This window comes from Lissotriton helveticus, chromosome 8 (genome assembly GCF_964261635.1).
Source record: "Lissotriton helveticus chromosome 8, aLisHel1.1, whole genome shotgun sequence".
Classification (NCBI taxonomy): Eukaryota; Metazoa; Chordata; class Amphibia; order Caudata; family Salamandridae; genus Lissotriton; species Lissotriton helveticus.
The window spans coordinates 36,008,402-36,036,092 of NC_136069.1; the positions used below are offsets into that span (position 1 = coordinate 36,008,402).

Below are 27,691 nucleotides of genomic sequence, written 5' to 3' on the forward strand. Positions count from 1 at the left end.
GCGGGTGGACAAGAATGGGCGATATGTATTTATACAGGGAACACTGGATGGCACATGTATAGTACTGGGCAGTATATACGCCTCCAATTCAGAGCAATCGAGGTTCTTCGATGACATTAGTGGAGTACTGTCAGACTGGGTGGGACAATATTGGGTGATAGGAGGGGACTGCAACGCGGTTCTAGATACTACACTAGACAGGTCACACCCGCCGCTACATGCAACGGAAAGTAGGAAACAGGCCGAGGCGCTGGCACACTGGACAAGCGGATGGGAACTGGACGATGCATGGAGGGCCCTACACACAAACAGTAGGGAATACACGTTTTACTCCCCGCCGCATAGGTTGCACACCAGGATTAACCAAATATTTTGCTCTAGGACACTGCGAGGGTCGATCACCTCAGTATTACATATGGGTAAGACGCTGTCGAACCATAACCCGGTGGAACTGTCTTTACAATGGGGGAGGATACTCACTCCCATCCCGACTTGGCGTCTTTCGCCAGGTTTACTAGAGGACCTAGTGTTCAAATCCTCACTGTTAGACGCCTGCACGAAGTACTTCACAGAGAACGAAAACACTGCCAGCAGCAGGCAAATAGAGTGGGACGCCTTCAAGGCAACTCTGCGAGGAGTGGCAATGGGCACTAAAGTGGGGGTGAAACGCCAAGTACTGGAGAAATTGAGGGCAGTAGAGGGAAGCTTAGCGGTACTGGAAGGCGAGGCGGCGGGTACTGACGGAAACCTCACTCAGTTGCAGGAGGCTCATATCCAACATGCAGAATTTCTGGAAGAGCTAAGGTTAATAGATCATAGGGAATACACGAATAGGATGCATACGCAGGCTGATAAAGCGGGTGCACTGCTGGCACGCATGACGCGCAATGCTCCAGACAATGTCCCTATAACCGAGGTGTATGACCAGGCTGGAGATACAGTGCGGACCCAATTAGATATAAATGATACGTTCCGGACATATTACGCGGACCTGTACGGCCCGCACGCGCCGCTCTCAGAGCCAGAGTTTGAGTCCTTCCTGGCTGACACTTGTATACCACAACTGACAGACACACAACAACAGGTTCTCGCTAAGCCCATCACTCTGGCAGAAGTTAGGCAGGCCATAAAAGCACTACCGAGGAACAAAGCACCGGGCTCGGATGGGCTACCGGCTGAATTTTACTTGACTTATATTGACGTCCTGGCCCCTCGCCTCCTAGCGCTTTACAAAGACGCGCTGGAAAAGGGTGCACTACCTGACTCGACGCTACAGGCACTAATAGTATCACTGTTAAAGCCAGGGAGAGAAGCGCTACAAGTAGAGAATTACAGACCCCTATCGCTATTAAACACAGATTACAAAATACTCAGCAAACTGTTGGCAACCCGGCTGTCGCAATATATCCCAGATATGATACACCCAGACCAATGTGGATTTTTACCAGGCAGGAGCACCGCATTGAACCTGAGGAGACTAAGCCAACTAATGGCCCGTGGGGAGGGAGGGGAGAATAATGAAGGGTGTATATCACTGGCCTTTGATTCCCTAAAATGGGATTATATGCTGGCTGTATTGTGCAAATTCGGCATTCCGCAGGCATACACAAAATGGATCGCTTTACTATACCACAAACCCACAGCACGCGTTAGGACTAATAGATGCATCTCCGCCCAACTCGCAATTGCAAAGGGGACGCGGCAGGGCTGCCCGTTATCACCCTTACTATTTATAATAGCTCTGGAGCCCCTGATGATAAAAATCCGCACACTGGCGGATACCATGGGGATCGTTCGACTTAATACCCACCATATAATTTCTGCATATGCAGACGATATCTTGCTATTCCTTTGCGACATAACAAACCCACTGGAACCGATATCGGAGGTGTTTGAGGTGTTTCGAGAGATATCGGGCCTCGCTATTAATGCGTCCAAATCATACGGGTATAGTTTTCACAGGCCCATGACAGTCACGCACATACAATTTGCACCCTACCAATTCCAAATAGCGCCAGTAACATTCAAATACTTGGGTATTCAAATATACAGGGAAGCACGGGATCTATTGGAGGGTAACCTGGGTAAGGCTCTTAACGCGCTAAAGCCACAAGTACGATTTTGGAACACCTTACCATTATCGGTTGCAGGCAGAGTAGCGATCTCGAAAATGGTGGTCCTGCCCAGACTGATATATTACTTCACGAACGTGCCTGTGCTGGTGCCTATGGCTCTCTTTAAACAATTAGACACGCTGCTAACGGAATTGGTGTGGGGTACGGGCAGGAGACGTATAAGTTTAGCCAAACTGCAACTGCCAACAGATGGAGGAGGTATGGGAGTACCTGATCTGATAGCATATGGCTACGCGTGCCAGCTTCAATGGTTAGCTTACTGGCTGGCAGGTTGTAACTTGCACGAATTAAACATGTCGGAGGCGGATAGGAATGGGGGTTGCATACACCGACTGTTGCTCCCTAAAGCAAAAATAACAGCATCAACCCCCTCCCTGCTTAAGCTTGCGATACAGCAGTGGAGGGCAGCACTCAGGTACACGGGCAGCCAACAGGCTTACGCACCCACGATACCCCTTCTGGGCATCCCCATAGGAACTGGCACGCTCACAGAACGTAAACTGAATTCATGGCACGAGGCTGGGGTGACGCCAGTGGGGGACTTCTTCTCGGAGGGTAAACTCCTTGCGCATGCAGAATTTATGCAATTACACCAGACGCCACGATCAATGTTTCTATTACATGCACAAGTCACACACTACATCTCCACACACTGGGTGAGAAAAGGCACGGAACCGGAAACGACAGCCCTGCTCACCATGCAATATCTCATGGGATCGGACAGCCATTTAACAAAGTGGCTCACTAGGGGTATCAGAGCGAGTAAAGCGGTTCTGCTACAGCCACTTCGTACACGTTGGGAGGGTGACACAGGCGGAGACATTGATGATAAGGGCTGGGAAAGGATACTAAAGTTCCCCAAGAAAGTGTCACGCAACCCTAAGTTCAAATTCATACAACTCATGATCGTCCATAGAGCATACTTAACCCCACACAGAATACACGCAATGTTCCCTGAGTCGTCCAACCAATGCCCCAGATGCCACCGGGATGATGCACATGTTCTGGGACTGCCCTAAGTTGGGACATTACTGGGCCACAATCCACCACATCCTGGCGGAGGTTGCCCCAGGAAGACCATACGACTCAACACTATACAATATGCAGGGGCTGGGGCACAAAGAAAGGAAGAGGAGTGTAGCAACTAGGTTTGTAGACCTGGCGTTATTATTAGCAAAGCGGGCGATAGCAATGAAATGGAAGTCAGTGAAACCGCTGAGTGTGGAGTCATGGAGTAGCGAGGTATTGAGATGGGGTAAGGCAGAGGGCCAAGAGCTACAAAGGGAGGAGAGAAGAGGCCTACGCAAACACCCAATTTCCATAGAATGGAACTCAATAGTAGAGGAGTTTGATACGTGCGTGAAGGAATGCACCGAGTGACTACCTGTGCCGATAGTGGACAGGTTGGTGGGCTGACAAGGGCAGGGGAAGGCCCCCAATCGGAGTGCCGACCATGCTATGATAAGGGCCGCACACACGTAGTACAGGTTGCAGAATCGGAACACATCATAATTGGCAGTAGCATAGAAATATGGGAATGATACGACGGCTGGCCATTATATTACGGAATATAAAAGACCGGACGTTGCTCACGAGAAAAATACTCTATATCATGTATAAGTGCCGAGGGGAGGGGGGGGGGGGAGTTTGGTTGAAGCAAAATTGAAGCAAAAGTAAATATGTAGTAATATTAAATGTCTTGGGGGGACCAGCGCTAACAAAGTAAACGGAAAAAGTGGTAATATTGTTGTGAAAAATGTTGATGACACCGCACAATATTCTGTAAATAAGAGGCGACGAAATGATTGTAAATGTAATGGTGACCTTGCTATGACAATAAACATACTTTCACATTTAAACATGGCTGTTTAATTAATTGATAATGCTTCTACATGAAAGCACTTTTAAACTGAAAGCATTCTGACCAGGCCTTATTTCATATTTTCACTTGTAGGCACCAAAAGTGTTACCCCTTTAAAAGCATCTGATTCATGTTTTCACTTTTCATGCACCAAAATCTGCTATTTAAAAAAGAATACATTTGACCAGGCATTATGTCATGTTTTCATTTTGCTTGCGCCAAATCTGCGTGCCATTTTAGAAATGCTGTCTGCAGCTTTTTGTCATATAATAATGCATACATTTTAAAGGTGAAATCTGAGCTCCATCACTGTCCAACTGAATTATGAGGGCCCAGGAATTACTACGCGTGGGACGCTGCTTTTTCCCATCCCAGTGTTTTTTTTTACCAAGTCGGCGACGTCATGCGAGTTTGATTTCTTGTTTGTGACATTGCCTCTTAGTTCAATATCCTACAAGGCGTGTCTGTCCTCAAAGCTGTACCTAGCGTACTGTCACGCTTGCGCTTTTCCTCCAGCCTCCCTCTCCATGTCCATTTTGGCGTTGTGTATTATGAGCGCTTGACTGGCTCAAGACTGCATGTGGAACATGGTTGAGCTTGTTTTCGCTCAAACTTCTTCTCATGCCTTCATATCTATGAGCGGTACAAAAGGGGGTGGTGATGGACGGAGCATCCAAATCAATCAAACACTCAGACCCAGTCAAAAGATCTGGGTTTAATCCATCACCATTCTTTAGCCCACTCTGCCACCCCAGTTCAGACATGGCTATATGCAAATCAGTCTGACCCTGTGCCTCATGGGAACAGTCCAGCCCGAACTGCCCAGCCATGTCTTCCCTGGACCGGAATCAAGCTTCCCAAGACCGGTTTCTGGCATTACAGCCGTCTTCAGCCGGGCTTACTTGACTCCAGTGGCAAAGTGAGCAAGGGACTCACGTCTGAGCATACCCTGCCACACTTATGGCGGCCAAAAGCGGTACTCCGTCCATCACCACCCCCTTTTGTACCGCGTTCATATCTCTGAGCAGCGCACGCTAGCTTTGCATGTGTCTGCCCTGTGCCCGACTTGTGCGGGGGATACCTTAACCTCTTCAGCGCGACCGCGTTTCCCCCTCCGGTGCTGGGCGGTAATAGAAACGGGCGTGGTCATGACGGAACGGTTCCGTCATGAGCACAGCTCAACCGTAGCTCATGACGGAACCGTTCCGTCATGAGCATCGAAGGGGTTAAGGATCTCCTCCAGCTTTCTTTGTTTTCTCTGCTGCCTATAAAACCACTGCTCTATTTAAAGTAAAAAAAATTATTACAGTCTCTGCTGTCACTATCATTTCATCTGCATCCTGGCCTTTCTTCTACGGGACTGCCTTGTTTTCTGGATATGTCAAATCTCAAGAGCAATTACTGAGTGCCCACTGGATTGTCTTCGTGCTCTGTTCAGCGCCACCATGTGGCAGCCACAGTACTACATCCACACAGAACAGGGTTTTTTTTTTCTTTCTCATTTCTCTGGCTTGAACTTTGTTGAATGCATTATGATTTCCTTTGTGAGCTAACACGTTTCTTGTGACAGGTTTCTTTGTGTTCATTTGTTTGTTTCCTCATTTATTTTTCCTTCTTTCCCTTTTCCTTTAACCTCCTTTGCCTTCCCGGTTTCTCTTAAAGGAAAAACTTAATTGCCAGTTTTCTACAATGTAAACAGTCACATCCCCCCGTCCTTTTCTACAGGAACAAGTGAATCACTCTTGAAATGGTGTTTATGGTATAGCTCCTTTAGTGCTAATCTAGGAGCAATTGATGGTTTTAAATTTAAAGCAGACAGAAAACGCAGTCTTTTGTACTATTACTAAGGTTTAGAAGGTCAGAATGTATTTGACCACTTGCCTGAGTAAACAGGCCACGACAGCAAAGACCTTGATGAATTTCAATTAGCCGTGAAAAATTGAGTACATACTTTGAAGGAAAAGTCCATTTAGTAGTACACAGACACAAGTTCTTTACGCGTGTTCAAAAACTTAATGAATCAATTGATTCCTATGCTACTGCTCTAAAAATGTTACCTCGGTATTGTGATTTTGATAATTTCACTTCTCAACTTATTAGAGACCAGATTGTATGTCGAAATTGTTGTCTTGCAAAAATCCATCTTTGGACGAAGCTATTGATAAAGCAAAAAGTATCAAAAGTTCACAGCTTGATGCCAAGCAGTTAGAGGTTGCAGCACCTATTGCTGGATTAGCTAGTGTCAATTCTGCCACCAAAACCTCTAACATGTGCAACACCCGTGGCTCTAGTGTTAAAGGGGTGAAACTAGTGCTAGAGGAGGCAAAGGTATAATTTCTGGACACAATTCCTCTAAATTGCCGTGTTTTAGATGTGGCTCTTCTACTCATGTTTCTAGTTTTAAAAATTGTCAGGCGGCATCACAAGAATGCCGGAAGTGTAAGAAGTTAGGGCATTTTGGCAAGGTGTTCAGGGGTGGCAGACGCGCACCTATCAGGAGTGTTTAAGACTGTGCAGCATGCTATGAACAGGATATTGTTGAAAAAAGGTTGAAGAGCTGCTTCTATCTGTAGAGTGTGTTGAAATTAATAACGTCCAGACTGACCAGAGGTTGGTGATCCCCTGGTACCTGTAGAAATTGAAGGGTGTGGTATTCCACTGGTCATTGATTCCGGAGCCAGGATTACTATGATCTCAATTGACAGATACAAGGAGTCTGTTTGGATTGGGCTTGGCGCCCTCTGTATTTCAGAAGGTGATGACTAACATGTTCAAAGATGTACCCAATGTTCTGATTCTACAGGGTGAGATATTGGTGCATACCGACACACAAGAGAAACACAATGAGATCATTGAACAAGTTCTTCTTACTTTACAAACGGAGGATAAATGCTACTCTGCTGTTAACGAAATCTAATATTTCGGTCCCATTCTTTCAGATGAGGGGGTCAAACCAAAGCCCAGCATTGTTGAAGGTATTGTCAATGCTCCCCATCCCGCCAATAAGGAACAACGAAGGTATTTTATGGGGTTATACGAACTCTATGTGAAGTTCATAAAAAACTATGCTGATTTCATAGAATATTTTCTGAGCTCTACTAAAGAATGGTGCAGATTTTATTTGGACATCAAAGTGGACATAGCTGTTATAATCCTCAGCAGTGAAATCCTATGTAGGAGCCCTGTCTATCATATCAATGGACAAAGTCAGGAATGGATATCCTACCCCAGGGACTTATCAGCATAGTCACATTAAGTCCATCTGTGTAGGAGCGACGTACGTCTTTAACTTGATAGTAAACTTGACCAAACATTGATCAGATCGAGGTGGCCTGCAACATGGCTGAATAGGTTGTGCCTCTGTGGAGCTTCGCCGAGCCCGTATAGATCCGTCGATACCAACCGTCCACAGCCCCAGATTTGGCCGTTTGGGACATGCCTGGAGTCCCGTGCACCTTGGAGCACCATTTGGGGTCGGATTGAAGCTGGACAAGGGAGCAGATCGAGGCGATCCGGAGCACGGCCCCGGCTGGGGGTGACCGCGACCAGCGCCGCAAGATGGTGGCGCCCTGAGACGCGACGCAGAGGAAGTCCCCGGAGAGACCGGGAGGCCAGGGGTCCAGCCGGGAGGAGCGCCGGAGGGTGTCGAGGCATCCCGATCGACTTCCCTCCCTGCCTTCACCCTGCCTCCCCCCCCCCGGGAGGGGCTGCGGAGGCCGGCGCGACGACGAACGGAACCCGCCTGCTCGAGGTGGGGAGGCGGACTATGGAGCTGCTCAGAGAGGGTATCGGCCCGCGGCGGTGTTCGAGCGGGGGGGCCCGGCCGCTCAAACTCACCCCAATGGCGGTGGGCGTCTGAAAGCACCGAGGCAGCAGGAGCAAGTAGCTGCAGGTAGGACCCGGCGATAAGATCCACGGGAACACGTCCCGCTGTTCTGCTCACCCTGGTGGCGTGGGGCGCTCCACCAACCCAGCAGACCTTGGGGCGCACGACAGGAGGTCCAGTGTGCTGTGGGACGATACGAGACTGAGCCAGCGGAGGCTGAGGGCTGCAGTTACACCACCAGACCTGTGAGGCATTATTAGACCCGCCTCCCTACTGAATAGTGGTCTATGGATTGACTGTGAGGGGCCACAATGAACAACAGGGCCTCATAGGGACACCTGCGGTCCCCCTTCCCCTCCAAATCCCAGACGTCGAGCTTTGGTCAGAGCTGGGGGTCGGCTGAACCACCATTGGGGACCCACCGCGATGATCAGGCACAGGGCCACCCACCTAGGAAGCGACAGACCGGGGACGTGCGGACTGCTCCACAGCGGCGGACCATACTACAGAGGGCAGGGGCCGGGAGTTGAGACCACCCTACTGCGACCAGAGGCACACCGGGCCCTGACGGCGGACGGGTGGGTACACCATGGGGAAGAAGGAGGCGGCTGCTCGGACCCCAAGACAAGGTACCTTGGATCGCTATGCTATGGCCCGGCATGCCACGGAGTCGGAGGTCCAGGGACAGCGCTCAGATACGGAGCTCCTGATGAGTGCCATCCAGGCGTCACGGGATGACACACAGGCGTCCAAGGCTGCCCTAGAGGTAAAGATTGGCAAAGTGGGATCAGAAGTTACCCTACTGTGACAGGATTTTCGTAACTTAACAGAGAGGGTGACCACCGCGGAGACGCGGCTGGGCAAAGCAGAAGATACACTCACCACACTTAAAAGAGACATGGCAGACCTTCGGGCGTCCTTCAAGCAACTCCAGTGGAAGGTGGATGACGTGGAAAATAGAGCACGCAGCAACAACATGCGTTTCGTGGGATTTAGGGAAGGAATTGAAGGGAACAACGTGGCGGCCTTCCTCCATACGTGGCTACAGAAGACTCTCCCGATGGCACGCTTATCCAACTGCTTTATCGTAGAGAGGGCACACAGGACCCTGCTGGCAAAACCCCCGGAAGGAGCGAGACCTCGACCTATTATTGCACGATTCCTGAACTTTGCAGATCGAGATCTCATTCTAAGAGAAGCCCGGAAGATGGGTGAAATACGTTTTGAAAACGCGACGATTATGATCTTCCTGGACTACAGCCAAGAAGTCCAGAAGCAGAGGTGCTCCTTTGATGCAGTGAAGGCAAAACTCAGGGACGGAGAGGAGGGCGTAGTTGGAAGCACTTCTGGGGAAGAGGACATTGATACGCAGTCTATGCATCCGCTGTTGGCAGTGATCCATGAGATGGAACAGAATGCGACCAAGGGTAACGGGACCTCGCAGGACGCTACCCAAGACTCTCACTCGTGATGATGGGGCGACATGGACACACAGTTTCTGGCTCGGCGGAGATGCACGCAAGTTGAAACACCCCTTACGAACTTTCCTAATTCAAGTTGTTTGAGGTACTTTGTCTTGCTACACTCCATCCAGGTGGAAGGGAGTTTCGTTTGCTTTCGGACTAATGTCCGGGAGATGGGGGGCTAGGGGATTTTCTGGGGTGGCGATAGACCTTCTCTACCCGAGAGTCCCTGACGATGCTGGCAGCAGACAAGGGGCTGGCGGGAGGATGAGGGGGTGGCGAGGGGGGTTTGTGCAGTTCTAAGGTTGTGGGTTTTTGGGACATTTTGACGGGTGGGACAAGGGTGGGGGGATGTTGAGGGGAAGGGGATTGTTTAAGTTTGCCATGTTGAGCATGTGTACACACTACCCAGCGACCCTACTTACGGGACAATGGCCTCAATTGACCAATAATGCACGACACGACGGGGGATAGCCAGGAAGGAGGGAGCAGGGCGTCAGGCGAGCCCCGGATACTCACCTGGAATGTTAATGGCCTGGGCTGTAAGGTCAAGCAAGGGTTAGTCAATACTTATGTGAAGAGATCTGGGGCTGAGGTTATATTACTGCAGGAGACGCATTTGCAAGGCACGAACTGCACCTTCTTAGCAAGAGGACAGTATAAAGTGTTGGCGCATGCCGGCTTTACGTCCGGTTCGAGAGGTGTTGCGATCTTAATCAAAAAGAACCCACCCATGCGTATAGCACAGACCCGGGTGGACCCACTGGGGACATACGTGGGGGTGCGGGGCCACTGGAATACAAGGGAATATACGTTCTTATCAGCTTGTGCCCCTCCCAAACTCCAGGCAGCTACACTTAGGGGCGTAGTGACATACTTCTCAAATCGTCTGACACGATCAAGTATTGGGAGCGGACTTCAATGACGTGATGGAGTTAGGGGCGGACAGGACAGAAGTTAGGAACAGGACCGCTAGCCCGACTCTGTTGGCCACCACGATGGAAACGGTAGGCTTGGTGGACATGTGGCGGTGGCTGCATCCGGACAGTAGGGATTATTCCTTCTTCTCATGGGCGCATAAAGTATACTCCCGCCTTGACTATATATTTATGGCCAGACAGGCGCTGTTCAGCACTGATGTGGCAGAATACCGGACGCGAGGCATTTCGGACCACTCGCCTTTGCTACTCACGGTAGGTAGACTAAGAACGGAATGACATAAGGTTCTGCGACTAACGGCACGGGACCTCCAAAATGCCAACATCCTGAGAGGCCTGCGAGCTGATCTGAAGGTCTGTGTTACTGAAAATGAAGGGTCGGTGGCATCCAGAGTGACGCTGTTGGAGGCGTTCAAAGTTGTAATACGAGGCAGTGCACAGGCTCGGTTGGAGGAAGACAGGAGATTAGTACAGGCAGAGGTACTGGCCCTAGAAGCCCAGATCCGGGCTTTAGAGCAGGAGCAGTTTACTACTAAAGACCCGGGAACGCTCGGAAGATTGTTGGACGTACGGATCCAGTACAAGCATCTGGTAATGGGCGAGGCGAAGGCTCAGGCTCTGGCGACCGTGCACCGCCTATATGATGTGGCCGACAAGTCCGGGCGGCTCCTGGCGTGGCTGAGCAAGAAAGAGAGGGATGCCAGATGGGTCGAAACAGTGAGGCAGCCAGGGAGGTAGAGCCAGAACGAATGACCAAATAGCCAACGCGTTTGCAGACTATTATGGGGCCTTTTATGACGCCAGGGCTCTGGGATGAAGGGAAACCGCGATGCAATATATGGCACATATCGATCTTCCGGTTCTGGAGGACGCAGATCAACGGAACCTTGAGGCGGACATAACATTGGAGGAGGTTAGAGAGGCTATTACTAAACTTCGGGCGGGGAAGGCCTCTGGCCCTAATGGCTTCCCAGCGGAATGTTCAAAAAAATGTCGGATCTCCTGACTCGTCATTTACAAGGCCTGTTCGAAGATGCCTAAGCGGAAGGGGCTTTCCCGCTAGACCTCCGCCAGGCTACGATTATCCCAATCTTTAAAGAGGGGAAGCCGCACGATGAGTGCTCCTCGTACCGCCCCATTTCCCTCCTCAATGTGGAGGTAAAACTATTTGCTACAATATTGGCCCTCCGCCTTCGGCGGGTGATTCCAGGGCTGGTCTATCTAGTGACCATGAACTTAAACACAGGTCCCTGCAGCAGACACCTTCGTCCACTGAGCCACCAGACCCAGCATACACACATCTTTCTCTCTCTCCCTCCCTCTCTCTCTCTCTACCTCTCTCCCTCTCCCTTCCTCTCCCTCCCTCTGTGTCCCCATCCCTCCCGGTGTGTCTCCCTCCCTGTCTCCCCCCCTCTCTCTGTGTCTCCCTCCCTCCCTGTCTCTGTGTCTCCCTCCCTGTCTCCCCCCTCTCTCTGTGTCTCCTTCCCTCCCTGTCTCTGTGTCTCCCTTCTCCATCCTACCCTCTCTGTGTCTCCCTTCTCCCTCCCTCAGTGTCCCCCTCCCTCCCTCTGTGTCCCCCTCCCCCCTCTGTCTCTCTCCCTCCCTGTGTCCCCCTCCCTCCCTCTGTGTCCCCTCTCTCTCTCTGTGTCTCCCTTCTCCCTCCCTCTGTGTCCCCCTCCCTCCCTCTGTGTCTCCCTTCTCCCTCTCTCTGTGTCTCCCTTCTCCCTCCCTCTATGTCCCCATCCCTCCCTCTGTGTCCCCCTCCCTCCCTCTGTGTTTCCCTCCCTCTGTGTCCCCCTCCCTCCCTCTGTGTCTCCCTCCCTCCCTCTGTGTCTCCCTTCTCCCTCTCTCTGTGTCTCCCTTCTCCCTCCCTCTATGTCCCCATCCCTCCCTCTGTGTCCCCCTCCCTCCCTCTGTGTCCCCCTCCCTCCCTCTGTGTCTCCCTTCTCCCTCTCTCTGTGGCTCCCTTCTCCCTCCCTCTGTGTCCCCCTTCCTCCCTCTGTGTCTCCCTCCCTCCCTCTGGCTCCCTCCCTGTCTCCCACTGTTTCCCTCCCTCCCTCTGTGTCCCCCTCCCTCCCTCTGTGTTCCCCTCCCTCCCTCTGTGTCTCCCACTCTCCCTCTGTGTCTCCCTCCTGTGATGTATTCCTATAGGTTCTGTATCGATCCCCCTATTCCTGACCCTATTCTGGTTAACAAACTAACAAGTTAACTAGCAGCCAGCCCATGAGGCAGAAAACCCCCATGATGCAGGAACCGTTATCTGATAAAGCCACACTACGGCACAGGAACGTGTTATCTGATTAGGTCATAACGCTTGCCATCTAATTAGACAAGCGATATTCCTCCAGCCCCTGATAAGGCATACGGAGTTCTCATAACAAATCAAACCTATGACAGACCTGGGAAAAACCCTGCGGCCATTGTTTTGATTTCACCGAGAACTTCAGCAAAAGAATGTGCTAACGACCTGGTTGTATGACATCTTTATTGACATATCTATGTCCATCCTTACGTCAATCTCGGCACCTTAAAGGTATAAATATTACCGATATTGCCCTATGCAAACACACGCGGTGGTGACGAGGACGGAGCAGCCAGACTTGCCGAAGCCCAGAGCAGAGCAGAACCCGCTGGCGCAGCCCCGCCTTCTTGACGCGCTGAGAATGAGCAGCTGCCTATTTCTCTTGCCAAGAAATCCAGCTCCGGCGTTTCCGGGTAGCCCTCGCAGGCAGCCTGGAATATCGAGACCAGAGACGAGACATACAATCCCTCATTCATCCTAACTTCCAGGTACAGAACTGAATAACCCCTCGCAGAGAATTCTTTAGTCAGTCACTTGGCAAAAACAAACTTAACTTAAACTGTAACTTTCTATTCCCGCCCACGTATTAGGCTTAGGTCAGGTACACGGGGTAGGCGTATTTAGAAACACCAGTTGAGTACGTTTAGTCAAATGTATATGTGTATGTAATATATTTTATTCATTTTAAACCTTCATATGGCTTAGAAACCATATCAATGTTTTTACAGTATTATTTTATACTTCTGCTTCTAATGTATGCACTTTACTTAACTATAAGTATTGCAATAATATCGATCCATTTCTCTTGTATGAGAAAAGAGACTGATCAATAAATAACATCTTTTATTGAACACGCCCGTCTCTTCCTTTTCTCTACAATCTGATGAGACTAAGAATGCACGTACTGACTGAGTAAAATAAATTGCCTTTTGTTCACACGACTCTCGAGATACACTCTTGATTAGGGGAGAGCAAAGTTGTCATGTTCTATGGTTGTCAGAAACTAAATCCCTTCTTGTCTATCCAGGGAGGTTCAACTCCTCCTTGCCTATTCGAGAAAGTGTCTAGTGAACTCTGAGCTAGCTGGCAAACCCAAAACTTTAAGTCTAATATCGACAGTAGTAGACCTAGTTAACGTCTGGTCTAGGCCTATACTATTGAAGGTATTATTCCAATGCGCAGAGCCTATTGGGATAATAGGAACTACACTACATGGCGCCCAACTCGTTTGGAAGGGCGATAAAACTAACGTAAGACATTTAGAGTAACTCAGTCGTGCTTTCTCACTCAGACCCCTTTTTCCCATAATACTCCAAAGATGTCTGGAGTGGGTGAAAGGTAATATCCTCCAAAACCTCGCAGGAGGAAACTCCTATGTATGGTTCTTGGTTTAGTCAACGTTGAAGGATAAAACCGTTCCAAAATATTGTGCATCTAATCCTTGTTTCCATAAGAAACCTGATCTGCAAACAAAAGAAATAAGCTTCCTGACAGTACAATGTCAGACAGTGAAGGAGAAAGAGAGGCAGTTAGGTTAGCAGCTGAAATAGCAGCAGCTGATACTGCACTACAAGATGCTGACCCAGATATAATACTCATCCCGGTCATCAAAAGGAAATCTATAACCTTAAAACTTATAGAAAACGGACTGACACCTAGAGGTGGTACAGTCATATTCGTAATTGAGGCACATGAATATCGGCAGACAGAGGTATACTATTCATGGATACATTTTCCAGCAGCAAATGCTGTAACAAAGTACTTCCACTATTACAAAATAGAAGAACCTCCTGGAGAGTACACTCCTTTCGAGGAGGTGGAAGTACCACTTAAATTTCAAGAGCATTTGCTCTTATTTAATGGCGCCCTAAAACACAATAATCACATCACCAGGCTCGGTCCTTTAGGTAGACCAGGAGCAACGTGGCCGGTCCTAGCCGGATAAACACCACATCCAGACATCAATGGGATGTCTGCAGCAGAGCTGTTAACACAGCTAAAACAATTAGTAAAAATACATAGACAATTAGTCCAATATGTGATGCGGACTTCAACAATTCAGCCAGCGATTAAAATTCCACAGCTGACCCCTCACCAGGGGAACACAAATAAAATTACACCACAGAACATACAATCCTGCCTAGGTAAAGTACCGGCTAAACGGGAACAAATACCATTCTGGTTGGCACAAAAAATCACCCAAATAGAGGCGGTGTTTCCTGACACCACCCCGTTAGAAAAACACAGGATTCTGACTATCTGTCTTCCAATGGGAATCGCACCACACATTGAGGACTGTGACACTTGGGGTACAGTCTTTGCTTCCATCTACACAAAAACACACAGTGTTCCATCCATTTCGGTAATACCAGATGTGCTAAAACAAATTCAAGACGAATACGGTCCAGAACCCGCTTTAACTCTTGGTATGAAATTACTAAAAGACTTCAAGCAGGTCTCGGCTATATTATTAGCCAACATAAAGGGAGAAGCAGCAAACGTGGCGATCCGCCAAAGGTTAAAGGAGACAGATATAGCAGACCAACCAGCTGAAATTGCCAGAATCATAGAAAAATCCTATGAGGAACTAGGTAGAGATAGTTTAGGTGGAATACCAGTAAAACCACAACTGATTGAAAGTCCTGAAAAAATATTTTTTAATAATAATTCAACATCACAGAAAAAAACCTGGGATGGAAACAAACAATCCAATCCTAAGGAAAAGAAATTCCAGTCCAGAGGAAGGTCTCCTAGGCGAAGAGAAAAATCTCCGAACCAAAGACACAGGTCACCCCAGAGTGACCCCTCTGGGAAAAGATATAACCTTAGAAATAGGGATAATATAAAAAAGCCTGATAGATATCAAGACATTGATACACGTCCCTCTCAATCTTTTCAGACTTCCTCGCAGAAATCGGAAAGAAGAGGACGATCAGAACAAAGAGAAGAGCACGCCAAGTCCAAAGACAAGGAACCTGCTCAGCTAAAAAAGAAATGACAATTTCCAAAAAAGAAGGTAGCCAGTATCAAGGTAGTTAACAATGCCGAGAATACTGAGGACACAACTGAAAAACGGAGAATGGGCTCAGACAATGCTAGACAGCGCAGCAGAAGTGAGCATAGCTCGCAAAGTCCTTATGAATCATCTGGAGACAGTGGACACGAATGAATATCTTCAAGTGGAAACTGCAGACACCAGAGTTAGCAAACCCCACAAAATATATGAAATAACATTACGTATAGAGGGGGATAAGACTAGAAAAATAAGGGGACTATTTTGGGATAATCTCTCCAAGGGCTATGACATCCTTCTCGCTGAAAAAGACTGGCCACCAGAGTTTGTCAGGGAGTGCCCTCATGGCGAAGAAATAATTATGCCTGCCTTCTCAAATCACATCCCAATTCATAAAAAATACACACTTGCCAGAAAGTGGGCAGTAGCTCTAGCTCCTGCTTTATATAAAAATCACGTAGGATGGGATGAGGACTCTCCTCCTCACAAAGTCCAGTTAAAATCACAACCTACTGCACAGAGGCAGTACCCAATTAAGCAAGAAGCTAAAAAACAGGTAAAAGAAATCCTAGATCAGCTAGAATACCAGGGGGTGATTGAAACTTGCACCTCACAAATGAACAACCCTTTATTTCCGGTCTCCAAACCAGACAATTCATATCGTCTAGTTTTGGATTACCGACACCTTAACTCATGTTGCAAAACTTTTGCAGTGCAAAATTCGCATAGTGCTGCACTAATGAATAACATAGTGCGCAAAAAATAACATTAGACATCTCTAATGGATTCTTTTGTCAAAACATAGCACCAGAGAGCAGATATTTGTCTGCATTCTCAATAAATGGCACTCAAAAACAATTCTGTCGGTTAGCCCAGGGGTATTCTCAGCGAGAGTAACAGAATTACTACAAACATATGACGACGAAGCATTATCGTATGTCGACGACATATACTTAACAGATGATGACTTGGAGACTCACTTGAAGAGAGTGAACACCATAATACTTGGGTTCGCAGCAGAGGGTTACAAATTCAACTTTAAAAAATCCAGAATTGCCCATCTGACAGTCCTGTTCCTAGGATATGAATTATCAAGTGAAGGCAAAAGCCTGGCTGACAATTTTCTAGAAAAATGTGCCGTACTCCAAGCACCTAGAACACTAAAAAACCTACAGTCAATTCTAGGCTTCCTAAATTTCGGAAGAACATACATTGCAAATTACGCAGAAAGGGTCAAACCCCTTTATGATCTAATAAAACCAGATTTTAAAAGAACCAATTGGACTCAAATACACACAGAAATTCTGAGATCCTTACAAACAGACATGCTAATTAAAACAAAATTAGAAACACGTGATAACACACGCAATCTTGTGAGTCGAGTCATCCCAGGGAGATGCGGATTCACATACCTGACCTCTAATGAGGGAGAAAAGGTACCAATTGCATTCAAATCACACTTGTACACTAAGGCTGAAATGAAATTTAGCCCAACGGAAAAAATTCTTACTGCAACACAGACAGCTATAGCAAAAGAACGAGCCCTGGCACAAGGTAAACGAATAATAATCGTGACACCGATACCAGCCTTAGAGGCTGTAACAAAAGCAAGCATTCCGAATGCTAAAGCGCTCCATCCGAGATGGATACAATGGGCTAATTCTCTTGCTGCAACAGACGTGGCGTACGAATTTGATCCTTACTTAAAAACACAAGAATTTCTCCAATATGAATTTGAATGTCCTCCGCCGACCGAAATTCTGCCTCTAGAACACTACGGCTGTATAATATATACAGACGGATCAGCACAACCCGCAGTGGGGGGTAAGCAAGCTTACAGTGCTGCGTGCGCGATCGTTAAAGGTCGCTGGCACGAAGGAAAATTTAAACCAGCAATCACTAAAACACAATCTTTAGGAGATTGTACAGCTCAGCGAGCTGAACTACTGGCGTTCAAGATGGCGCTTGAAAATACCGATAGAGAATTCCCCACACTCATAGTGTGCGATTCGTATTATTGCGTTCAGTCTTACAATGAATACTTGCAGATCTGGCTTCAGAATGGTTTCAAGGATGCGAAAGGTGGCACAATCGAGCATAAAATGCTCTGGGAACAAGTAGTTCTTTTACAAAAAGAACTACCAAAGACTCACGTGATACATACACTGAGTCATCAACGTGATGGCGTTCACGTTGCAGGGAATTCATTGGCTGATGAGGCCGCGAAGGCAGCTGTGCAAACGGCTTCCGTAGCTGCCATCACACGGTCAAAAACAAAAATAGACAGCGAAATATTACAAGCTGTCAGCGCTACAGAAAAGGATTCGATAGAAACACTCCCGAAAGGCTTTCCTGTAAAATACTCATACATAACTGATGCGAATAATGTTCCTTTTGCTCGAATCCCTGGAGTGGGGGATAGGGCAATTCCAAACATGGAACATAGGTTAGGACTAATAATAGCGGCACACGAAGGGCTTGCTTCTATACATGCTGGCGTCTCAGCCACAGTATCATTATTAAAACAGAGATACTGGTGGCCACAAATGAGAAGACAAACAAGGAATTATGTTTTAGAATGTGAAATATGTCAAAGAATGAAAGTATCAACGGTGAGACGCCCAGCGCAGACGCCCCTTCTAATCTCGGATAAACCATTAGCCTGTGTTTACCTAGACCACTGTGGTCCCTTACAAAGGGATGGTAACTATAAATATATCTTGGTTGCAGTGGACTCATGTACGAGATTCATATGGATGTGGCCCCAGCGAACGGCTGACGCCAGAACTGTTATAAAAGATTTGCGAGTCTTTATCGGCACATACGCAATTGGCATGCTGCATTCGGACCATGGTCCTGCTTTTAGCTCTAGAGCTTATAAGGAGGCCATGGTCAGCATGGGCGTTACATTGCGGTACTCTTGTCCATTTCACCCTGAGGGGAACGGAATTGTTGAAAGAAAAAACCGTGACATAAAGCAATCTATAACGGCAAAGGTATTAGGTTCGGGAGCTGGGTGGGTCAAACATCTAATAAGTGTCCAACGTAGTCTAAATAACTTGCCAAGAAATTCTCTGAAGGGATTCAGTCCGTACGAATTATTATTTGGAACTAGGATGTTAATCTCTGACCTTGACAGTCAAACTTCAGTGGTGAAGGAAAAAAGCTTTGATATCAAAGACCGTTTGGCTATTTTGCAGGACTTAAATGAAACAAGAAAAGACCTGAGCAACATAAAGTTGTAACAACAGCCAACAACCACTGAAGAACCACCACCTGTCCCAGCAAGACCTGTCTGGATTCCAAAAGTCGGGGATCTAGTCAGAGAAAAGATCGCGGTAAAGAAGGAATTTGGGCCTTCTTACAGAAAAGCAGTTCCTGTCTTGTCTGTCAACGGGACAAGATCAGTTGTACTACCGCCGCTTGCTGGTAAAAAGGAGAACCGAGTTGTATCCATCGACCTGGTAAAACCACAATCATGTGGCCGATAACAAATAGTAGGCCAAGTGGACTCCCCATAAGTAGCAGAACACCAAGGTTTGCTACCAGTACAGAGGTTCTATCAAAGAGGCTAATCACATTCGAAACGCCTACAGAAGAACAACAAGGACTATGCAACAATGCAATGGAACTTAGACCTCTGAAAACCCAAATAAAAACATTTAGCAGAGACACACCAACCTATAATGAAGTACCAAATGATAATGCAAGGAACATTAATCCTGAAGCAATTGGAACTATTGACAGAACTGCATCCGGCTACTTCATAAACTTCGATGATTCCTCTGAAGGCTTCAGTGAATCAAAGACACAGCCATCATCAAAAACCTTTAAAGATAAAGCTAAAGAACTTTTGAAACAACTGAAAGAAACATATCTGATTTCTCCATGGATCGAATTTTGGGTGGGTTTTGGTGCATTTATCCTCATACTTTGGCTCATCATGATACTAACTTTGGGACGCTTCATTGAGGGAAAATATGCTAAAATGGACACAGCAAGTCAGAAAATCAACTTGATCCTCAAACCACACACATCTTCACACGTCGAGAAAAGAGAACTTTCTTCAGTCAACTTCACAGCCAATCCTATACCGGGTGGGGTAGCATGGGACAACACTGACTACGAAATCTATGGTCCGGTTGAAATCCTGAAATATCCACACCAAATTAAGATCTCATTGAGTGACTTTGTAAAACCAAGCTCATTTGTTGATGATTGGGACTTCGAAAGCATTAATAATATGATGTCTGACTTAGTAATGTCTGCTAAATTTACCAAACATGATTATTTGCAGGGTTCTACAAATTATGATAGTATGTATTGCTACAACCACTATGGTAACCATTTTTTACATAGATCTGCACAACCTAGAAATGTTTTAAATTATAATCAATGGGAACATTGTGCAACCCCTCCAAAAGGAAGCTCAAGAACCGTTTACGACAAATATTCATACTTTTCAGGTTTTAACATAAGTAATGCTGAAACATTTTATTTCAAATTGTCAAACAAGACAGGGACGAAGACCATGATAACAAACACAAAATTGATATATTCAGACTCATTCTTTGAACAAATGAATACTTTTGGTTTTGATTATTGGGACAAAAATGTTGAATTGAAAAGTGTTTGGGGCACAAAAGAATGGCAAGTACAGGGTATAGAATCTTTGTTTAGAGCCTGCATGATCCCAGAACAAATTATATTTTTAAATGACACTGTTCAACAAACTACCTGTCTTGGCCTAGCCAAAATCAAAGACTTAAATAAACCGTCTATTCCAAAACCAACAATGAACAGCAATAGCTCTACAGATGAAGAGATAGACGTAAATTATGTATTAAACCAAAACAGAACACATCCAGATTGGAAACAGTGGTTGATCTGGCCCACAGATACTAATAACTGTCAAAACAGATTCCTGAACAAAACACAGGGGTTCAAAATGACCAGGCCAGACCCTAGATATCCTCAAAGACAACACCCAGGGATAATAACCACCTACAGTGTGGGCAAATTATGCCTTCAATGGCTACAAACTTCCACACTGGCAGAAATTAAGCAACACCTAACTTTACTTACTGATGGTGCTGACTTGCGTGATTTCACTATGGGACCACGCAAACAGCGTCAAAAGCGTTTCATAGCAGCCTCTGTATATGCAGCATACAATGAGGCCTGGAAGGTTACTCAAATTGAGACAGCAGAAAGGATACGGGAAATTGACCGTATTAATTTGGAAAAATCACTTTCTGTAGTGGACAATGGGTTAATGACTCTGTCCTCCAGAATTTTTTCTTTGGACAGCATTGTGTCTTCAGCAATCGACATATTATCGCAAGACTTACTGTTATTACAACACGGTCAGTCCCAATTGCGTTCTATTGTACAGCTTGGCTGGACGTTACAAAATCTGCGTTCAGGCTATGTGCCTTGGCGTTTAATCAACACAACGTCACTATTCTATATCTTTAACCTTACTGATAGACAAATCAGTATGGCACAGAAGGGGGCTGATTATACAATCCTGAGCATTGAGAAACTTGAGAGATTACCAGTGACAATGTCAGAACGACCTGTCAGTGAATGGATAATACATGGGATAATAAATATTCCAATATCAACCTTCAGGTTTCAATACTGCCAAAAATATATACAGGCTGGCATGTACGAAAAATTGGGAAAAGGGTACATAAAAACAACATGGAACCTGCCCTATTCGCATGCATGTGTCAGTAATAAAGGACAGAAAGTGTTTCTTAGTGGCAATAATTGTGCAATGTCACTAAGCGGTACACTTCTGTGTATTAGATTGCATGGAGCCTGTGAAGGGAACTCAAATAACCTTTCATGTCACCAGCAAGGCGCACCTGCAACAGAGATTGAACCATTCTTTCAAAGACTCTACAATGGGAGTTACATTCTAATTGTAGATCACAGATGTTGTAGTCTTATGCCCGGGACTCCTTATCTCGTAACTACGACTGCGAAGGTCAAGTGCTGTGGACACTCATTGTTCCCCAGCTCCTTTCCAGACAGGGAGGCAAGGGCATGGCCCAACTTGAAAATTACTTCTATTCGAATAGATACTTTAAGCAGAATGAAAACAGTGCTTCTTCAGACGCCGACAAGGCTCACGTCATCAAAAGAAACGTATGATCTCCAAGTCGCAAGGACGACTGCAGAGATACATTCATTGTTATCAACTAATTCCCCCATACATTTCGCAGAAATCCTGAATGAAATCTTAAATATTTCTGATACCAGTGGAGTCTCAAAAGTATTTAAGACAGTATTTTCGATGGCATTAACACCATTCAAAGCCATACTGGGTATTTTTCCAGATTTCGTCCATTCGATTTTTGGCGGACTTCCCCTCATATTAGGACTGATTGCAGGAATCCTATTCCTAGTCCTTATATTTCGTTATGGCAAACCATGTCACAGACAGAACACCTGCGACAAGGGAAGAAACAATCCTAGCCATTGGATACCGGGACCGGATATCAAAAATCCTGGGACTATCCCGGCTTAGAGACCTGAACATGACTTGGTTTCTATCATTTTGACCAATGTGGCAACGATGTGTTTTACCTGTATTAAGGTGCCTGCTATGCGGAGAAGAATGCGTGTTAGACACCTGTCTGATGCTACAATCGGATGCGCCAATGGATGCAGAAACATTGTTGAGTCCAACAAAGGCTCATGCTTTGTGCTGCCCTCAACGGCTACCAATCCTGATGACGGCATTCGTGGAAACTTCACCACTACGATTAAGGGGTAGTGAAGTTCAAGATGAAAGCAGCATCGATCAGGTACGACCTTCTGTCAGCAATCCAAATCAGAATGTCAATGGAGACAATCATGCGCACGAATGCATGGTTACACCTATTTCCGAGTTAGTGGAACTCTCCCAGGAAGCTGTTGACAACTTTTTCGAGAGTCTAAATGATATGATGTTCTCACCAGAGCAGAAATAGAGACTTTTGGGCAAGCTCGTACACGGCGTTCCCTGAATTTGGCCTTCAACTTTAATAATAAAGTCACATGAACAATTTTCCCTCCAGTTCACGGACAGCAATTTTTTCAGCAGCCCCAAAATATTTTTGCATATTTTTCGGGATACTATCTTCTGCTTAAAGTAAGAACTATTCTTAGAGAACTAAGATTTCTAAATTTAGATAGCTTATAGACATTAGCTGCCCACTGGCATGTTCATAGTTATTATTATTCTGTGATGAAATGGTCTCGAACCTTTTTTCTGTATTAAGAGCCATTTCATGTGTAAATTTTCATATACAAAATAGCAATAATGTATACAAATGCGTGATTACTTTAGCATTATTCTACAGCTTGAGTGCATACTATACATATGACTGCATTTTTTCCGTATATTTGATAATTTCAAAATGCATTTATGTATTTTGGGGTGGTAAGGTATACACAATACTCTATAGTATGTTTTACTATGCATAGATTAGTAAATATGTCCATAGTTAGCGTGGAGTGGGTGTGATGTATTCCTATAGGTTCTGTATCGATCCCCCTATTCCTGACCCTATTCTGGTTAACAAACTAACAAGTTAACTAGCAGCCAGCCCATGAGGCAGAAAACCCCCATGATGCAGGAACCGTTATCTGATAAAGCCACACTACGGCACAGGAACGTGTTATCTGATTAGGTCATAACGCTTGCCATCTAATTAGACAAGCGATATTCCTCCAGCCCCTGATAAGGCATACGGAGTTCTCATAACAAATGAAACCTATGACAGACCTGGGAAAAACCCTGCGGCCATTGTTTTGATTTCACCGAGAACTTCAGCAAAAGAATGTGCTAACGACCTGGTCGTATGACATCTTTATTGACGTATCTATGTCCATCCTTACGTCAATCTCGGCACCTTAAAGGTATAAATATTACCGATATTGCCCTATGCAAACACACGCGGTGGTGACGAGGACGGAGCAGCCAGACTTGCCGAAGCCCAGAGCAGAGCAGACCCCGCTGGCGCAGCCCCGCCTTCTTGACGCCCTGAGAACGAGCAGCTGCCTATTTCTCCTGCCGAGAAATCCAGCTCCGGCGTTTCCGGGTAGCCCTCGCAGGCAGCCTGGAATATCGAGACCAGAGACGAGAGATACCATCCCTCATTCATCCTAACTTCCAGGTACAGAACTGAATAACCCCTCGCAGAGAATTCTTTAGTCAGTCACTTGGCAAAAACAAACTTAACTTAAACTGTAACTTTCTATTCCCGCCCACGTATTAGGCTTAGGTCAGGTACACGGGGTAGGCGTATTTAGAAACACCAGTTGAGTACGTTTAGTCAAATGTATATGTGTATGTAATATATTTTATTCATTTTAAACCTTCATATGGCTTAGAAACCATATCAATGTTTTTACAGTATTATTTTATACTTCTGCTTCTAATGTATGCACTTTACTTAACTATAAGTATTGCAATAATATCAATCCATTTCTCTTGTGTGAGAAAAGAGACTGATCAATAAATAACATCTTTTATTGAACACGCCCGTCTCTTCCTTTTCTCTACAATCTGATGAGACTAAGAATGCACGTACTGACTGAGTAAAATAAATTGACTTTTGTTCACACGACTCTCGAGATACACTCTTGATTAGGGGAGAGCAAAGTTGTCATGTTCTATGGTTGTCAGAAACTAAATCCCTTCTTGTCTATCCAGGGAGGTTCAACTCCTCCTTGCCTATTCGAGAAAGTTTCTAGTGAACTCTGAGCTAGCTGGCAAACCCAAAACTTTAAGTCTAATATCGACAGTAGTAGACCTAGTTAACGTCTGGTCTAGGCCTATACTATTGAAGGTATTATTCCAATGCGCAGAGCCTATTGGGATAATAGGAACTACACTACACTCCGGCCCTCTCTCTGTGTCTCCCTTCTCCATCCTACCCTCTCTGTGTCTCCCTTCTCCCTCCCTCTGTGTCCCCCTCCCTCCCTCTGTGTCCCCCTCCCTCCCTCTGTGTTTCCCTCCCTCTGTGACCCCCTCCCTGCCTCTGTGTTCCCCTCGCTCCCCCTCCCTCTGTGTCTCCCTCCCTCCCTCTGTGTCACCTTCCCTCCCTCTGTGTCCCCCTCCCTCCCTCTGTGTCTCCCTCCCACCGTGTCCCCCTCCCACCCTCTGTGTCTCCCTCCCTGTCTCCTTCCCTCTGTCTCTTTCCGGCCCTCTCTCTGTGTCTCCCTTCTCCCTCCGTGTCCCCCTCCCTCTGTGTCCCCCTCCCTCTGTGTCCCTCTCTGTCCTCTCACCTGTGTGTGCCAGCCCTCAGCCCGGGCTGAGACAGCTTCCCCGGTCGCACGCACACAGCCCCACCAAGTACTTCATGGGTCTTTAAAAGACCATTTACATGTTAATTAGGCTTTGTTGAATTTCACCTCTTAGGCCCTGCAGCTCCCCGCGGACAATCACTGGAATCCCCCGGGCCCCCACAGAGCAGAGTCTGAGTCCGCGCTGCTGCGGCTGTATTTGCAAACACTATTTAATTTAATTATTTTTAAACACAGGTGTCTGCAATGTCCGCGGGCCGCCCAGGAAGGCTTGCCGGGCAGCCACCGGCCCGCGGGCCATACTATGAGTACCCCTGATCTAGACCAAACCAGATTTCTCCCTGAAAGAGCGACCCGATACAACCTGAGGAGGACGCATAACTGGCTCATGGAAGTAAGCAACAGAGAGAGCCCACATTGGTTCTTCTCCCTCGATGCCGAGAAGGCATTTGACGCGGTCCACTGGCCCTTTCTGGAGGGGGTGCTGGAACGTTTCGGTTTTGGTCCCTAGTTCAGGAAGAAGATTAGCCTGCTATACACGGACCCCAGGGCGAGAGTTCGGGTCAATGGTACGCTGTCAGGAGACTTTCCTATACGGAGGGGTACCAGACAGGGATGCCCCCTGTCCCCACTGCTGTTCACTCTCTCTATAGAAATAATTGCGTGCGTAATCCGGCAAAATGAGAGCATCAGGGGGTTCAGCATAGGGGAGTCGGACACATCTATAGAAAAACCAACCCTGTATGCGGACGATGTCCTGCTATATATCACCGCACCGGAGACTACTATACCAGCCCTCTTCTTAGAACTTGAACGGTATGGCTCGCAGGCGGGCTAACAGATTAATTGGCATAAATCGATACTCTATGTTCCCCAAAGGCGGGATGAGGGGCCCACGCTACCTGAGCGGATGCAGACGACCAGGGAGGGATTTAATTACCTCGGGGTGTTCATAACGACCGATAGGGCGCTCTCCTTTGAGAGGAATATTCGACGGGTGTTACGCAACTTTACTGAAGATGCTGCACGATGGAAGCTACTTCCCCTGACGCTCCTGGGCCGGGCGGCAATGTTTAAAATGATTGCGCTTCCACGGTTCCTGTATGCCTTCCAAAACGAATATTTTCCTATGCCGGCTAGAGTGTTTAAGGACATACAGGCAGAGCTCCGGACCTTTTTATGCCTGGGGAAGTGGCCCAGGGTGACGCTCTTGACACTAAAAAGGCACCAGTATAATGGAGGTATCTCCCTACCCGACCTAGAGGCCTATTACTGGGCAGAGCACCTGGTCGCTATAAATGAATGGGTGCACGCCGATGCCGCCCACCCCACTTTTGCACTAGAGAGGCATACCATGGAAGCACACACCTGCCTACATTATCTCTACGGGGGTAAGGGGAGGGCTAGATTGTTGACTGCTACGAGACTCACGCTAGGGATATGGACGAGGGCGACGAAAGCGATAGGGTGGGAACGCAGGTTCAAGAAAAAAAAAACATTGTGGAAATGCGCCTGGCTAAAGGAAATTAATAAATTAAAGGGATTCCGGAGTTGGGATGCCATTTTGGCATGTCGACCCTGGGCGACGTGATGAAACAAGGGGTGCTGCAGTCATTCCCCTCACTGCGCAGGGACTATGGACTACACAACACACAGTATTTTAAATACTTGCAACTACGACATGCGTGGAGGGCAGAGGGGGCTTTGGCAGAGGCGCTCGCAGAATACGCTCCTCTGGAGGGGCGTCTCCTACAGGAAAGGGTTGCTGGTAAGGCAGTATCCCTGACATACAAAACAATAATGAATAACAGGCCGGACAGACTGGGGAACCGACGAACGACTTGGGAAAGAGAAGTGGGCGACATGGATGACGTAGACTGGGGTATTGCCCTCATGCATCCTAGGGAAGGGGCAGTCAAGTCCCGCCTCTGGTTGATACAATTCAATATCCTGCATAGAACCTACTATGATAGGGCGCGCCTACACAGGATTGGGAGAATAGTCTGAGATGTGGCACTGGCATAGGGGACTTTTACCATACTATCTGGTCCTGCCCAAATATCCAACTGTTCTGGGGGTCGGTCCTCACGGAGCTGGGGGAAGTGCTGGAGACCACCGTACCATTGGACCCCAAAGTTGCCCTGCTGGGAATGACAGCCGATGTAGCTCTGGCCAGACCATTGCTGATCTTCCTGGTGCTAGCCCTAGTGGTGGCCAAGAGAGATGTGGCAAGGAAATGGGGGGCGCCAGACACACCACAACTAGAAGAATGGAGGCGGGGGATGAACCTCTATATGGCCGCAGAGAGAGTAACGTATACGGCAAGGGGGTGCCCCAAGAAATTTGACAGGGTATGGGGTAAGTGGAGGCGCTATCATGGTCTAGATGGAGGGGTGTGAGGTACATGGGGGGGTATGAGCACCTACTCGTCAGGGAGCAGATCCGGATGAAGGGTCTGAGGCTGTCGTGTGAAGGGAACAGGGTGAGAGGAATAACTGCTCAATTGAATAGGACGAATTGTGTTTTTGATTTAAGGGAAGGAATGGTGGGTGGGGAGGTGGGGACATGGGTGTGCTGCTCGATATTGACATGCTGGATGTTTACAGATCACACTTGGGGTACAATTTCCCCACAGTTCACCGTCTCAATTGGAACAAACATTAGGTCCAGCACATGGCCTTTTTCATGCGTAGACCTCAGAACAGTGACTGAGCTCTAAGGAAGCCATCCGATTAATACATTTAGAATCTATTTGACTTCACAGTGATTCTGCCCGTTTAGTAAGAGTCCCCAAGCGCTATGAAGTTGGTATGGGATAGTGACAAAGAAAGGAGAACATCTACAAAGGAA

General features: G+C 47.0%; 1 protein-coding gene across 1 annotated transcript in view; it reads left to right on the plus strand.

Moving 5' to 3' along the window:
- The window catches only part of LOC144773689 (uncharacterized), a 275,311-nt gene that overhangs the window by 164,317 nt on the left and 83,303 nt on the right, over window positions 1-27,691 (plus strand). The window contains 1 exon segment of the mRNA XM_078658839.1: window positions 19,621-19,635. Coding sequence (XP_078514965.1) covers window positions 19,621-19,635 — 15 coding nt within the window.